Source organism: Larus michahellis, chromosome 5 (genome assembly GCF_964199755.1).
Source record: "Larus michahellis chromosome 5, bLarMic1.1, whole genome shotgun sequence".
NCBI lineage: Eukaryota > Metazoa > Chordata > Aves > Charadriiformes > Laridae > Larus > Larus michahellis.
Window position 1 is genome coordinate 23,646,230 of NC_133900.1, and position 12,787 is coordinate 23,659,016.

The window sequence follows — 12,787 nt, forward strand, 5'->3', positions numbered from 1 at the left end:
TCACTGTATAAGACTGACATCATCCACAAAAAACTTTATGCGAAAAAACAAAGTGAAGTTTACAGGGGGCTTGTTCTTTTTCTTTGGTTCTTCTTTCCATCCTTCTGGAGCTACTTTACTTAGCTTTATGTCAGGATCAACGAAGAAAAATTCATTGTCTGCCATGAATGTTAAAGGGAAGCACACAGGTAAAAACATTAAAACCAAATATCTTCTCCAGCTGGAGGATCAAGATCAAATTTACAATTCTGAAATTTGATTTTGAACAGTAAGGTTTTCTGTTGACTAACAATGGCTTATAAGCACAATAGCTATTAAAGAGGACAGTGAATAAGGGCAGAAGAAGTAATTTTATAGTTATCCTGAAGACACCAGTAAAAAAAAAGTTACCTTCCATGATGGCTACAAAATAGGAGTTAGGGTTTCTTTAAAATTTCAAATTTCTTATCCCACAGGAAATCCAAAGTCTGTGATTACTTCTCTCCCTTACTACTTTTCTGTCGTATCTATATTTCTGCAAAATGTTTTCAAGGCTTTCCAAGTTGGCAAGAGCGCTGGCAGCCTGCCATGGCTAGAGTAAGCTCTTAGGCTGCTATGGGCTTCTATCTCACACCAATATTCTGAGCGCTACAGTTCTGCAACAGCCTCTGAGATATGCCGACGGGAAACTTGGTTCTGAACAAATTAGTTCTGCCACAATGACCTTCTACCCAGTGCGGGGAAAAACCAAGTCCAATTTCCGGTCTGTTTGAATAGCGAAAAATTAACAGCTCACAAGCAAATTCTTTTTTCTTAAGGCTACTCCCTCTATACAAGGGGTCCTCCTATGCATCCCAACAGGTCTGCCTCCACAAGAGGCTGCAACATTGCCAAGGGCATATTAACAAAACCCAAAGCCCTTTCATGTCCTCTGAGGGCAGTCTGAGTGCCGGATTCAGAGCGAAGGCAACAAACAGCAGGGAAGAAAACTCAGCAGCCAAAAGCAAAAGGCTGCCCAAGATGAGCTGCCATTACTCAGGCAAACATGGAATTTTATTGTACAAAGTCGTTCTTCGTTGAGGAATGTATTTTGCCTCAATACAAGAGAATATAACTTGAAGTAAATGCTTTGTAGATATGAGGCAGTCTCTGCTTATCTTTTCGCAACACCACGTAGCTAATTCTTCTTATTCTGTACCTGTCAGCTACATCAAATCATTATTCTTACCTCTTAAAGTAGCCAATCCAAACAAGTGATGCTCCACCAAGCCAATATGGGCAACAACCATATCAAAGACGTCTTTACATATTGTTTTGGTATCACAGGTCAGCTCCAGCTTCTGCCCACTTAGAAGCATCACATTTACTTTTCGCCTGGTATCATCATTCTTCCCTTTCTTAGTCTGCATTTTGCGAAATAAAAAATCCCAACATTCACACTTGTAATAAAAGTGCATTTGTTCATTTAACATACTTCCCCTGCCACTGACTGCTGAATAGCCCCTTTCTTACCAAGATAGACTTCGGTAGATCCAAGGAGATGAATGGCTCAATCGTCATTTTCACAAACTCAGGGCCAAAGAAATTCTGCAAATCACAAGAGTATGAATGAACTCTGTGTTGCTGGAACAACAGACTGAAGCACAGTTAACTCCTGCCCTGAAAATGCCAAAGAGGAACCAAAGGCCGAAACTAGAAAATTGCACCGAATTCCTCCTATGAGCTGGTAAGTCTAAAGAACCCAATTTTGCCAGCACGCGTGCCAGATACCACTGGCAAGCTACAGCATTGGCAACATCATTATTCTGCATATTTTCCTTCCTTTGCTGGGCAAAAAGCCAACACTGTAATATTATTTGTCTTCCTTTAAAATACAGGGCGTGGGTTGCATATCGGGACCATCTGGGCTTACCTCAGTAAGCAACTGCCTGACATTACTAAGGTTTTCTGCATTGGTGGCGATTCTGCCTTGGCAAATCTCTGCCTGTGACACGTGTCTCATCTCCTGAAGACTGATATGTTTCAGCCTAATCCTATCTGCTGGGTTCAAGCAGAGATCCTGGCCAATTTCTGTCCACCTTTAGACAAATAAATGTTCTGCTAATTCACACTCTAAATTATAGGTCTGTCCAAACTGTTACAGGAAGTCCTCTGCAGAATACCCACTTCAATACCACATTAAAAAAGTGGCCCAAGATTCACCTTTTGAGGGAAAACGTTCACTGGCTACTGCCTGCTACTTACTGTGTACTATATGTAAAAGATCCACACCTACACCTCTTAAGCGCCAAGGGGGAATCAACCTGGTTAGTTAAAGCCTATATGAACTAAGTGGTTAGTGCTATGGACTGGAGACAGACACAGGAACCTGGGATTAAGACAGCAAATTAACTTGAGTTTTGTTTCAAGTTTTCCCATCCTTAAAGAAGTAGTAATACATAAATTCAATTCACTGAAAGCAGCAGCAGAGGGCATGAAGGCATCATCTCTCTTAAACGTCAGCCACTCCATTTCCCTATACCTCTGTCTCCCTCTTTCTCTGTGGGCTTACATTTCATCCACATACCAAGCCAGCTGGGAAAGGAAAGGTGAGTTTGCGCAGTGATCCAAAGTGAAACCTAGAGCCAAATTAATCCTCTCTCCCTTTCTTTACCTTCCCAACTTGTTCATTTAATAACCTTTGACGCCTGTGGGACACATCCACATTCCACCAAGAGAAATAAATGCAAATCAAAGTGGTTGAAAACACTACAGAATACAGGAGAAAACTACGCCTTACCTTTGTTAGGGTGCTATATTGTTTAATCGACGCAATCTTTAATGAAGGCTTGCTGTCTGTTTTAGCATCTCTTGATACTGCTTTAGGCTATGTAGACACTTATGCCACAAAACCTCAGAATTTTACCCTGTGAGAGTCGGTCTTTCCTATCAGGGCAACACCAAACACTTAGCATTTAATCTGTTGATTACTGTCTAGTACAGGACCTAGTTTATGAATCTCACATATTAGAGTTTCAGCCAAGATACTGCTCTGTTTCAATGAAAATAAGAGTTCACCTGCGATCAGGGCATTACCCTCAGTTTTCTTTGTGTCATGGCTGTTTCCAGGGCTATTTCTCTCAGCGGATCTCTGGTGATGTCAAGCATTGAGGACCTAATTGCATCTCCTGAGTAGAGGTTAGGTCGGGACTGCCTGAGAGCCATTCTAGCTTGCAGTTGCATCATTTCTTCTTCCTGATGCTTTAGCATCACTTCTTGATTTATTAGATTGCCTTCAAATGGTGCTTCATGTTGCCTACAGTATAGTCAGAAGGGATGAAAGACATTAGTTGGTACGCCTAAGACATTCTGCTGCTTTAAGTACTTATGTAAGTACTTAAACACTTAGAGTAATGAAACCCAGAACAAAAACTAGTTTATCAAATACTACATTAAACACATTTATTCAGCAGACAGGAGGTTAGCACTCTACAGCAAGCCTTCAATATAGAAAAAGAGCAAACATGCCACGTTTCTACAGCTGCCTGACGTTTATTCATATGAAAATAAAAGCTCAGCTACTTGACACTACTACAGCAGGGACTGTGAAAAAGGTATGCTCAAAAACATGTTAAAGAAAAAACTAAAATAATAGTGTACTTTATATAAGTAAATATTGCTCCAATCACTTTCTCTGTAGCAATTCTTTACGAACTCTTTGCACCAATTTATTCCCTGATTTTTCCTGAGCAGTAGTAAAGCTTGAAGTATTTATATAGATATTTTATATGTATCAACTTCCTAAATACTAAATTATTTTAAGTATCATACTCTAATGTTTTCATAATCCTATTTTGCTGAAAAAAAAAATAATCCCTTTTCTTTTAAATTCCTAAGAATGGCTTTGTTGACACACAGCCACCACAAAAAATAAATTAGAAGCTAAATTAATAATCCAAAGGAAAAGAAGAGAAAAAACAAACAAAAACCCCATCAGTATTTCTGAGAAACACAGCAACCTATCCTCCCATTCTTTTCTCAGCAGGTATGGATCCCAAATGTCCTACCAATTCTATTGTCTGTGGAAGGAAAGAAATCCATGTCCCATTTTGGTTGAACAAAGCCATTTTTTATTTGAAAATCAGGAGATCAGGAAACACGAAGAAAGAAGAAATCCAAGAAAAATAAAACCAACTTCCACTCCCCTCCCTCTGCCCCATGTTTACAGAAAAACAACTTTAAACCCCAAACTAAGTGTAAACCAATCAAGGTTTCTTTAGAAATCCTAATACAAGAAAAAAACAATGTTTTCCCTCCGTTAACATAACTATACAGAGGCAATTCCTAAACACAAATGGACAGGGGAAACTAACAAGACTTTCATCCACCAAAAAATGCTTTCAGCAATTCTAAGCTAAATGGTAGTTTAGATGGTACACTTAGAGTAATGAAAAACATGAAAGAGCAAAGAGTTTTGAAGGCTGCATATCATTGCACTGAAGTTCAGCAATATAAATAGAGTAAGTCTTGCACTGACACTGATGTACAGTCCTTTGTAGTAAAAAGTAATCTACAGACTTTTAAAGACATTAAATTTACACACCTACTTTTTAAAAGAACCTAAAGATATGTTTGGTGAATGACAAATCAGTTAATAAACTGAAAAAAAGGAAATGCACCCGTCCAGACAGTACAGTTGTCTATGCTAATTGGTGGACATGATTTCAAATTTCTTTTTTTCATTTTTTTACAGAAAAGTTTCTAATGAATGCCAGTAGTGTGAACAGTGCACCGCATTCTCTAAATGTTTTTAATACTAAAGTTTCATTGGTTAGCATACAAAACCATCATTAAAATAAGAAGAGTTATATTATCGTGAGAGTTCAAACAATAAAACGCCGCTAATGTGCCACAAACTGAGCAAAACAATGCTGAAGTTCCTCAAATGGAATTTCAGGGAAGATATAGAGTAGTTACAGAAAAATGTATTAACATAAGTCCATTATCCTTCCCATTGTGCAGGGCTTTCATAGCATTGCTTCTCTTTTCCCTCCTTTGTTACTTTCTGCAACAGACTTAATAATGTGCATCTAAAAGGACAAATTAATGAGAAAAGGCCTCAGACCTGCAAAGACTTGTGCACATGCTTAGCTTTTCACCAAGAGGAAGCTTATTAAGATCAACATATGTGGGAATATTCACAACGAAATATGTTAAATACACCCACGAGTGCCCTTCAGATCAAGGTCTAAGGGGATGGGCTCTGAAATAAATCAAACCCAAACACTTTCTGAACATAAATATCTGAGTTATCAAAGATTATATGAAAAAGACAGACATGTTGCAACTGGCTGTATCTGAAAACACTTGCTAATGTGAAAACCCCTACTGCAGAAAAAAATGTTGCCTTTTTCATAACACACAGGTCCGTGCAATAGACGCAATCATAAGTTATTGTGTAAAGTATTATCATTATGTTGGTTTATCATCTTCATTGACATGTACTAATCTGTTTCAGAATTAGGGTGGGTGTAGGGTGTCTGGGGAGGAAGCTCAAAAAACCGTAATGGTTTAAAAATTTTCCTAACTTCGTATACAAGCACTATCACAAACCAGAAATCATCACACTTCAGCATCCTGGGTAAGTAAAACTAACTCTGGCTTGGTCAGACAGTCCATTTTCTATGGAGGGTTATCAGAATGATTCACTCCCTAGGGTACAAGACAAGGAACCCATCTGTCATTCCGTAGAAGAGGAGATACTGTTGACAGATACAGGTAGAGATCTTCGTGAAGTTCAGAATATGCAAGTCTTATTACTCCAACAACAACAAAATATCCAAATTACATTCCTAACAGATAACATCATAAAAGTATGTTTCCTATGGTACTTCATCAGACAAATACTTGGCTGCTACTCTGTATTTCCATCAGTGTCGCACTGCAAACCAGAATCTCACAATTACTTATTAACCTGAAGATGGTAGGTGAGCAGTCACCTGGTAGGCTGACTCTTATAAAAGAGGGAAGCGAATTAACTCCTCACCTAGTGTACTTACCAAGAAATTAGCAGGTATTAGATCAGAGAAGGAAGCTGGAAGAAGGGAAGCACGTAGGCATTCTCTAATGATTAGTGCAGTGGAAAAATCAGGAACAGACTGAGAAAGACGGATGCCTTTTGGTAAAGTAGTAAGGATATGGAAATGAAATCTAGTGGAAAGAAAAGGCAAGAGAAGGAAGAGATCCATGTCAGCTGCTGCTCCTAGAGAGACAAATGAAGAAACAGTAAAGGAAAAAAACAACAAGGGGGAGAAAAATAAGGAATACAAGAAGCAAAGAGGAAACACAGACACAAGCATCCATTGCCACGAGGAAAGCATTCCAAGAAGTTTAAAGGATAACAACAGTCACAGACCACATTAAGGGTGTGAGTGTACTCTGAGTTTGCTATTGAAAAATCTATGGCTTTTGCTAGTTTAAAAGCAGTCCAGCCCACCCAAACAGCACAAGTCACACTGGTTGACACCTCTGAACAGTTTGTTTTTTTTTTTTTTTTTTAATATTGGTGGCAGACTCACTCAAATCCAAATCCCCCTATTTGATTTACAACTCAGTTTTACAAGGATAATTCTGCAAATAAGCGGACTGCCTCTAAGGACATGCCACAGGAGCAGTAAATTTAATATGTATTGAAGTACAGATAGTATCTCTGAACACAGAGAAAAACACTGAAACATACTCCCAAGTGCTGATGGAATTCAAGTAATGGATTAAGTTGCATATACTTCGCCAAACCCTGAAACCAAACAACTAGTCTGAGAATCTGCTCCTTGGAACTACTTATCCAAAATTTTACTTTGAGAGCTTATGTTTCTGAAGTTATAAAAGTCATGGTCTTCTGCAACACAGCACATTTTAAAGCAGTAACATGCAGTGTTCTGGATAAAAATATTAAGTTACTTTCTTAGAAATCTCCCTGCTTAACTATCTACCATCTTTGATGGCAGTCCTTTTTACACTTAGCACTAGAAAGTTTCAACAGCTGTTGGAGAAAGACACAGAGAGAGAGCACTCATTGCTTTCTACTCAGCTCACATAATTAAGAGAGATATTATCTAAGTATTATTCTAGGACGACATTCTGCTTGTGGCTGCTTTCCTGTTTCTCAGTAAGTCTACCAAAATACCTAGTAAAACTAGCTTTGAGGAGTTCAGCCTCACTTTTCTGTCTTGGATATACTTACTAGTCTGGTACTTAGATTTTGAAGAAAAAAAAAAAAAGAAAAAAGGCAGCTTTTTCACCTTATGAAAATGGAGGAACAATTATGAAAATCAGTAAAGAACTACCTGTGGTACCCTACCATGATATTTTTGTCCAAGTGCAGAGTAGTATCTTTTATCAAAGGCACAGAGAGGATGCCAAGCAGAAACAGGAGATTCAAAAAATACTAAGCCTTGAAATAAGACTGTACAGCTACATACATGTAAAATTCATTCAATTGCTAAGCACAACAGATAAGTCTACACTGCACTTCCAAAACAATATTTTCCTTCTAGATTTGACACATATATAAATTATGTCCATTAAAGGTACCGGTCTTAACAGAACAATATAAAGTAAAATAACGTAAAATGAACTATGACAAAGTATGTACTGTTTTACCATGGCATTTTCACTTGCATAATAGACCCAATTCATTTACATCAATGTGACTTGTTTACATACACATACTATTTCCTGTTTATGAATCATTTTGTAAATAGAAACAAAAGTTCTCTATCAGCATCTGCAAATTACTGCTGTTTTATTTTGAAGCATAGCTACAGTGCTGAATTGGCAACTTCCCTGGGTTCAAGTCAAAGAAGAATGAAGGCTGACCTGGCAGCATTCACCAAAAGAAAAAAACCAACAGCAAGTAAGTTAAGAACGCTATACACTCATTCTCTACACACAGTAGTAATAGTCTACTTTGCCATTTTAGTGTAGTGCTACCACAGCATAAAATGCAAAGCAGAAATTTACAGCTCTTTAACGGGGTTACACGGAACTTAAACCTGTAACCCGAGTCCTTGAAAATTTGCCCTAAAAGCTCACATACTAGTCAAAATCTTCTTATGTCAAGACAAGCTGGATTTCTAAGATTGCTCGGACACTGCAGTTTAACACATATGTTGTTACATGAACATAGAACCCATATTCCTGCCAACAAAGCAGTGTTGACCCAGCTAAGCAATGCCTAAATACTTCTCCCCTGCAAGAAATACCAATATATATATTTCTAAATGACTTCGCATTTTTCAGGCAAAGTGCAAGTAGTAAGAAAACTAATGCAGCGGCTCAGCAGATCAGTGAAAGCTGCAAGATTTCCAAGCAACTGTTCTTTTGTTCATCTGCATTCCAGTGCAGCTCATCTGAGCCCCTGCCTTGCTCAGATCCATTTAACACACACAATACAGTGCAAGAAGCAGATGTTCATTTATTTTCACCTCCACGTTCAAAGCGTGGCTCTAAGCCCTACTCATTGCACATCACCCTATATGTTAAATGAACACTGAGGACACATTTGAGAGCCTTGCCACATCACCTGAAACAGTTCCAATCCTCAGACAGCTCTAAGGTTCTTTAATAGCCTAGAGCAGGATTCCCATCCAACTTATGCCAAAACCATACAAATTTCCTAAAATATTGAGCACAGAGCACAGCAGCAATCTTGCTTCTGATCTACCCCAAACAAAGCAAAACGCTGCCAAGAGAAGGCTTTGTTGTTGTAATGTGATGAGGTAAGAGGGGGAAAACACGTGTTTTGGTTTTTTTTTTTTTCTCTTTTTCCCTTACTACAAAAGTTATTTGAATCATTTTGATAAAATATTCCAAGGTGATTCAATGTTTGGCAGAGACTAGAAGAACATCATTTTCCATCCAAAAGGTCAATGTCAATAAAAAGCCTCAAACATTTAGAATGGAAGCACTCTCAAAACCTAACAGGTATGGCAAGATACACCTCTGCTGTACAAAGGTCCTGTATTCAGGTGATGTACAAAGCTGAACCTACTTTTTAAAGCAATACTGATGAACAGCACTTGAAAAAATAATCCCCCAAAAGATGTAGTATTCATATACACAAGACGGCAAAATAAATTTCAAAAAGCATAAATTGTTACTTAACTGGCCTGCCTAATCAATGCTAAGCTATTAAAAAAAAAATCCAATCACAACAACATAAACTAAGAGTTTGAGAGAATAACCAACAATATATATGGCTTTTGGCTTATTTCAAAGAAATAAGCATGCTATCATTTCCTTATTCAATGAAAAAGTACAAGTTAATCCATATTAATATGAATACTTGCCAAAACTTTATTTTAGAAAAGTACAATAAAAATAAAAAATATTAAATATTTCCAAGCAGAACATAGCCCCTGACCTTCTGACAGATACAGCAACTTGATAGAGTGCAACCCAGTCTCCATTAAATATGGGAACGGAATTTGGACTCCTAACTGGTATACTTACCTCTACACCACACTGTAACATGAGACTTTTACTTCAGACTGCAATATGTAATTCTGAAATGTTATTTTCTTTCAAGTACAACATCCCATTTTTTAACCTTAAACAGAACATGGAACAGCAATGAAAAATTTGCTTGCAGATTTAGAATACCTTCTTTGATAAAGACAAAGCACTCCAAGACATATTGTTTTCACATGGTTTACCTTGACCTCTGAGAATTAGCTTGACTTGATGTAGAGATATCGTCAGCACCTGGCAAAGCACCACTGCCATCATCTCTCTTGAAGCCTTCGTTTCTTCTCACTAGCAAACCAAAAGACAAATTAATACCTGACTGGGCAACAAAGCACACAGAATAATCCCATCTAAAAATCCAGGACTTATCAGTCATATGAAATTACTTAGAAAGAACCAGATTCATGTGTTCTGCACAATGGCATTACAGCATTAGAAAAACTAGCATTATTAAGTTGATTTCAGTTTTCAGAGCAACCTTATAGTTTTCCCCAACCAAAACAGCTGCACTACACGAGTCCTTTGAAGAAGAATACTAAGGAAGGCCTAAAAGAAACCACAAAAAAACCCCTCATACACAATTGCATAGACACCTCTCAAGGTGACACATTTCTTTGTCAGTCATGACTTGAGACACATACATGGCAGAGACACCATACAAAACCACTCCAGAACAGAAATAGAGCAGCTAGGTAAAGTAATTATGCATCCAGTTCACAAGAAGAGAGTTAAGAAACACAATATATATATTGCTGAGCTCCTGTGTTTAATTTTTGTGTCTGGAATCTGACTCCTCCTTATAATTTATCATCTTTTTTTCTTTTGGCAATATACCAACCTGCTATTCTGTTTGCAATAGTTATCTCCTTTACCTGTAGTAGCACCTGAGATGCTACATGTAGAGCTTGATTTTGTGAACTACTTCACTTTCATCTCTTACTGTACCCTTCATAAACAGAGCTAGCAGGAGAGCTCTTACAGAGCAATTATAGCCACGTTGATTTAGAAATAGCTCTTTTTGACAGTCCTTTCACCGAGTCCAGAATACTACTACTAGTAGCCAGAAACCTGCTCTCTCGTCTATACAAACTTAGGAGTCATTGACTTTGGACTGGAACACATAAAACAGCCTGTTCTAAAAGGCAAAAAATTAAGGGAAATGCATTATAGGAGCCTTGCTACTTGGTACTGTTCCTTAGGCTTCTGGCTCAGTAAGAAGACGAATACAAGGAAGATTGCAAGAGCAGCAAGGACAGGGAGGCTGGGTTGGAATTCTGTGCGTAGAGAATACATATGATGCAGCTATACTCTAGCTTCCTAACTATCGCTTTCGTCCCTCATTTTCATCGAATGGTTTGGCTCCATCACTTATAATGATTCTGTGAAGCTGATTGTTTCATCAGCTGTGCTCTTGACTTCTTTTCACCATTCTAGCACTTCTTTCAAAAGTGCTCCAAGCATTTACTTCCATGTTGTGCTTCCACTGTGTAAAGAAAATCCTTCCTGCCATATATCAGTGAACAACCCTTTGTACCATCTCCTGCTTTTCCAAGCCATTTATTTCATGGAACTTACCTAAATTTATCATACAAACAGCCTGTACTATGTACTACTTTTACATTACACTGGAGTCGTTGGCCTATAAGTTATCAACCATTTAACCCTCACAGTAAAACACGCTGATATAAAAACTGTGTATGTCCCATATAAAGCTTTTGCAATTTACTACTACTGTACACTAAAAACTCAATCATTTTTGTGCCTCTGAAGACAGCAAGTTATTTAAAACAAGCACTCCAGTAAAAAGTTCACCATTTCCAGCTTCTCCTACCAAGTTCCCTTCTGGAGTGCTAAATGTCAAACTAATTTCTGAACAGACTGCCAATTATGCTGAACTGTACACAATGTTGTAATTACATGAGATCATCTTACAACTCCGTATGAGTGGTAATTTTTTTTTTTTTTTTTAAAGACAGCTCTTACCTTGCCTGAAATCTGGTTCTGAAGAAATAACCGACGGACTTTCACTCGAAGTACTATAAACGTCACTGTGGTAAGATTTGTACCTTCTCAAAGGCTCTGAAAGTTTAAATCAGGGTATCAGAAGAGTAAGACAGCAACAGTTCTAATACAAAAATCAAACACAAATTAACACTTGAAATTTTCCTGAAATCTTTTCAAAACTTTTTAAATGCCCATCTGTGGCTGTGGAGCCTGAAAGCAAACACGCAGGGGATGCTGTGCAGTCCCATTCTGTCCCCGCAGCCTGAGGCTTCTGTGGTCTGCCTGGCCTCTCTTGGCTATCCTAACAGAGCCACCTCCTCTGAAATTCTCTCTCATGATCTATTTCAAGTTAAAACTATTATTTAACAAAAACAACAAAACCCAAGACAGAAACCAATCTCTCCTGCAAACAAAACTCATGAAAACATTTGGACTGCACCTCGTGTGTGTAGGAAGCAACCAGCAGGACTCGGTCCCTGGCTCCTTCACAATGAAAAAGGAAAAATATCCACAGAGACAAAGCAGGAACTGAAAAGTTATAATTCTTTCAGCTCATCTTTGACATCCACAAAATACGATTCAGTGGATTCTTTAAACAACATTAAACTACATGAATATTTAAACAACATACTAGAGCAAAGGACTCCACAGTAGTGATATGTACTGGACATTTACAACAATCTCCCAAAACTTTCCTACGCAGAAGCTAATGAACAACCCCATAGTGTGCGTAAAAGCAGAAAACAAAATGAAAAAATGAAAATGCCCTCATTTGGGATTACCAATGCTTCACTGTTTAAGTGAGAGAAAACTTCAGGTGTCTTTATTTGCAGAAGCCTGTCTCTGTTCATGTTTTTGAAAACAAAAGTGATGATATAGAGGAAACACATGTAACTGCTATGAAGACAACTGCAAATCACTACAGCAAGGAATATAAAGTGTAAGGCTACAAAATGGGGAATACATGAGCAGCTGACTCTGGATACTGCAAAAATATAGTCAGAGGTTCCAACTTCCCACATCCAGAAAACAAAATGCCTGGTGAAAAATCCTGTGAGAACAAAAAACCTGCAGCATAATCAGTGTTAGGTCAGAGGACAAGTTAGGCATGCAGTCAATGGCACTACTCATTCAGACTCCCTACAGAGGCAGGGAAAACTCCAAATAGGAAAAAGACATGAAAAGATATGATAACACAGTTGACCAAGACTAAAGACTAGTTCGTGTTAATTTTGGAGTATCAGTTTCCAAAGCCTTCCTCCTTAAAAGCCAGCATTTCCCCCATGTCTACCAGGTC

The 12,787-nt window shown here is 38.1% G+C and overlaps 1 protein-coding gene across 7 annotated transcripts in view; it reads right to left on the bottom strand.

Annotated features, from left to right (window-relative positions):
- The window catches only part of PTPN13 (protein tyrosine phosphatase non-receptor type 13), a 128,065-nt gene that overhangs the window by 43,441 nt on the left and 71,837 nt on the right, over positions 1-12,787 (bottom strand). For all 7 annotated transcript variants that reach the window (XM_074589147.1, XM_074589146.1, XM_074589145.1 and 4 more), the window contains 6 exons: positions 11,470-11,565; positions 9,675-9,774; positions 3,055-3,274; positions 1,492-1,566; positions 1,208-1,382; positions 5-158 (listed from right to left, as the gene is read on the bottom strand). In XM_074589147.1, coding sequence (XP_074445248.1) covers positions 5-158; positions 1,208-1,382; positions 1,492-1,566; positions 3,055-3,274; positions 9,675-9,774; positions 11,470-11,565 — 820 coding nt within the window. The remainder of the gene's footprint in view (positions 1-4; positions 159-1,207; positions 1,383-1,491; positions 1,567-3,054; positions 3,275-9,674; positions 9,775-11,469; positions 11,566-12,787) is intronic.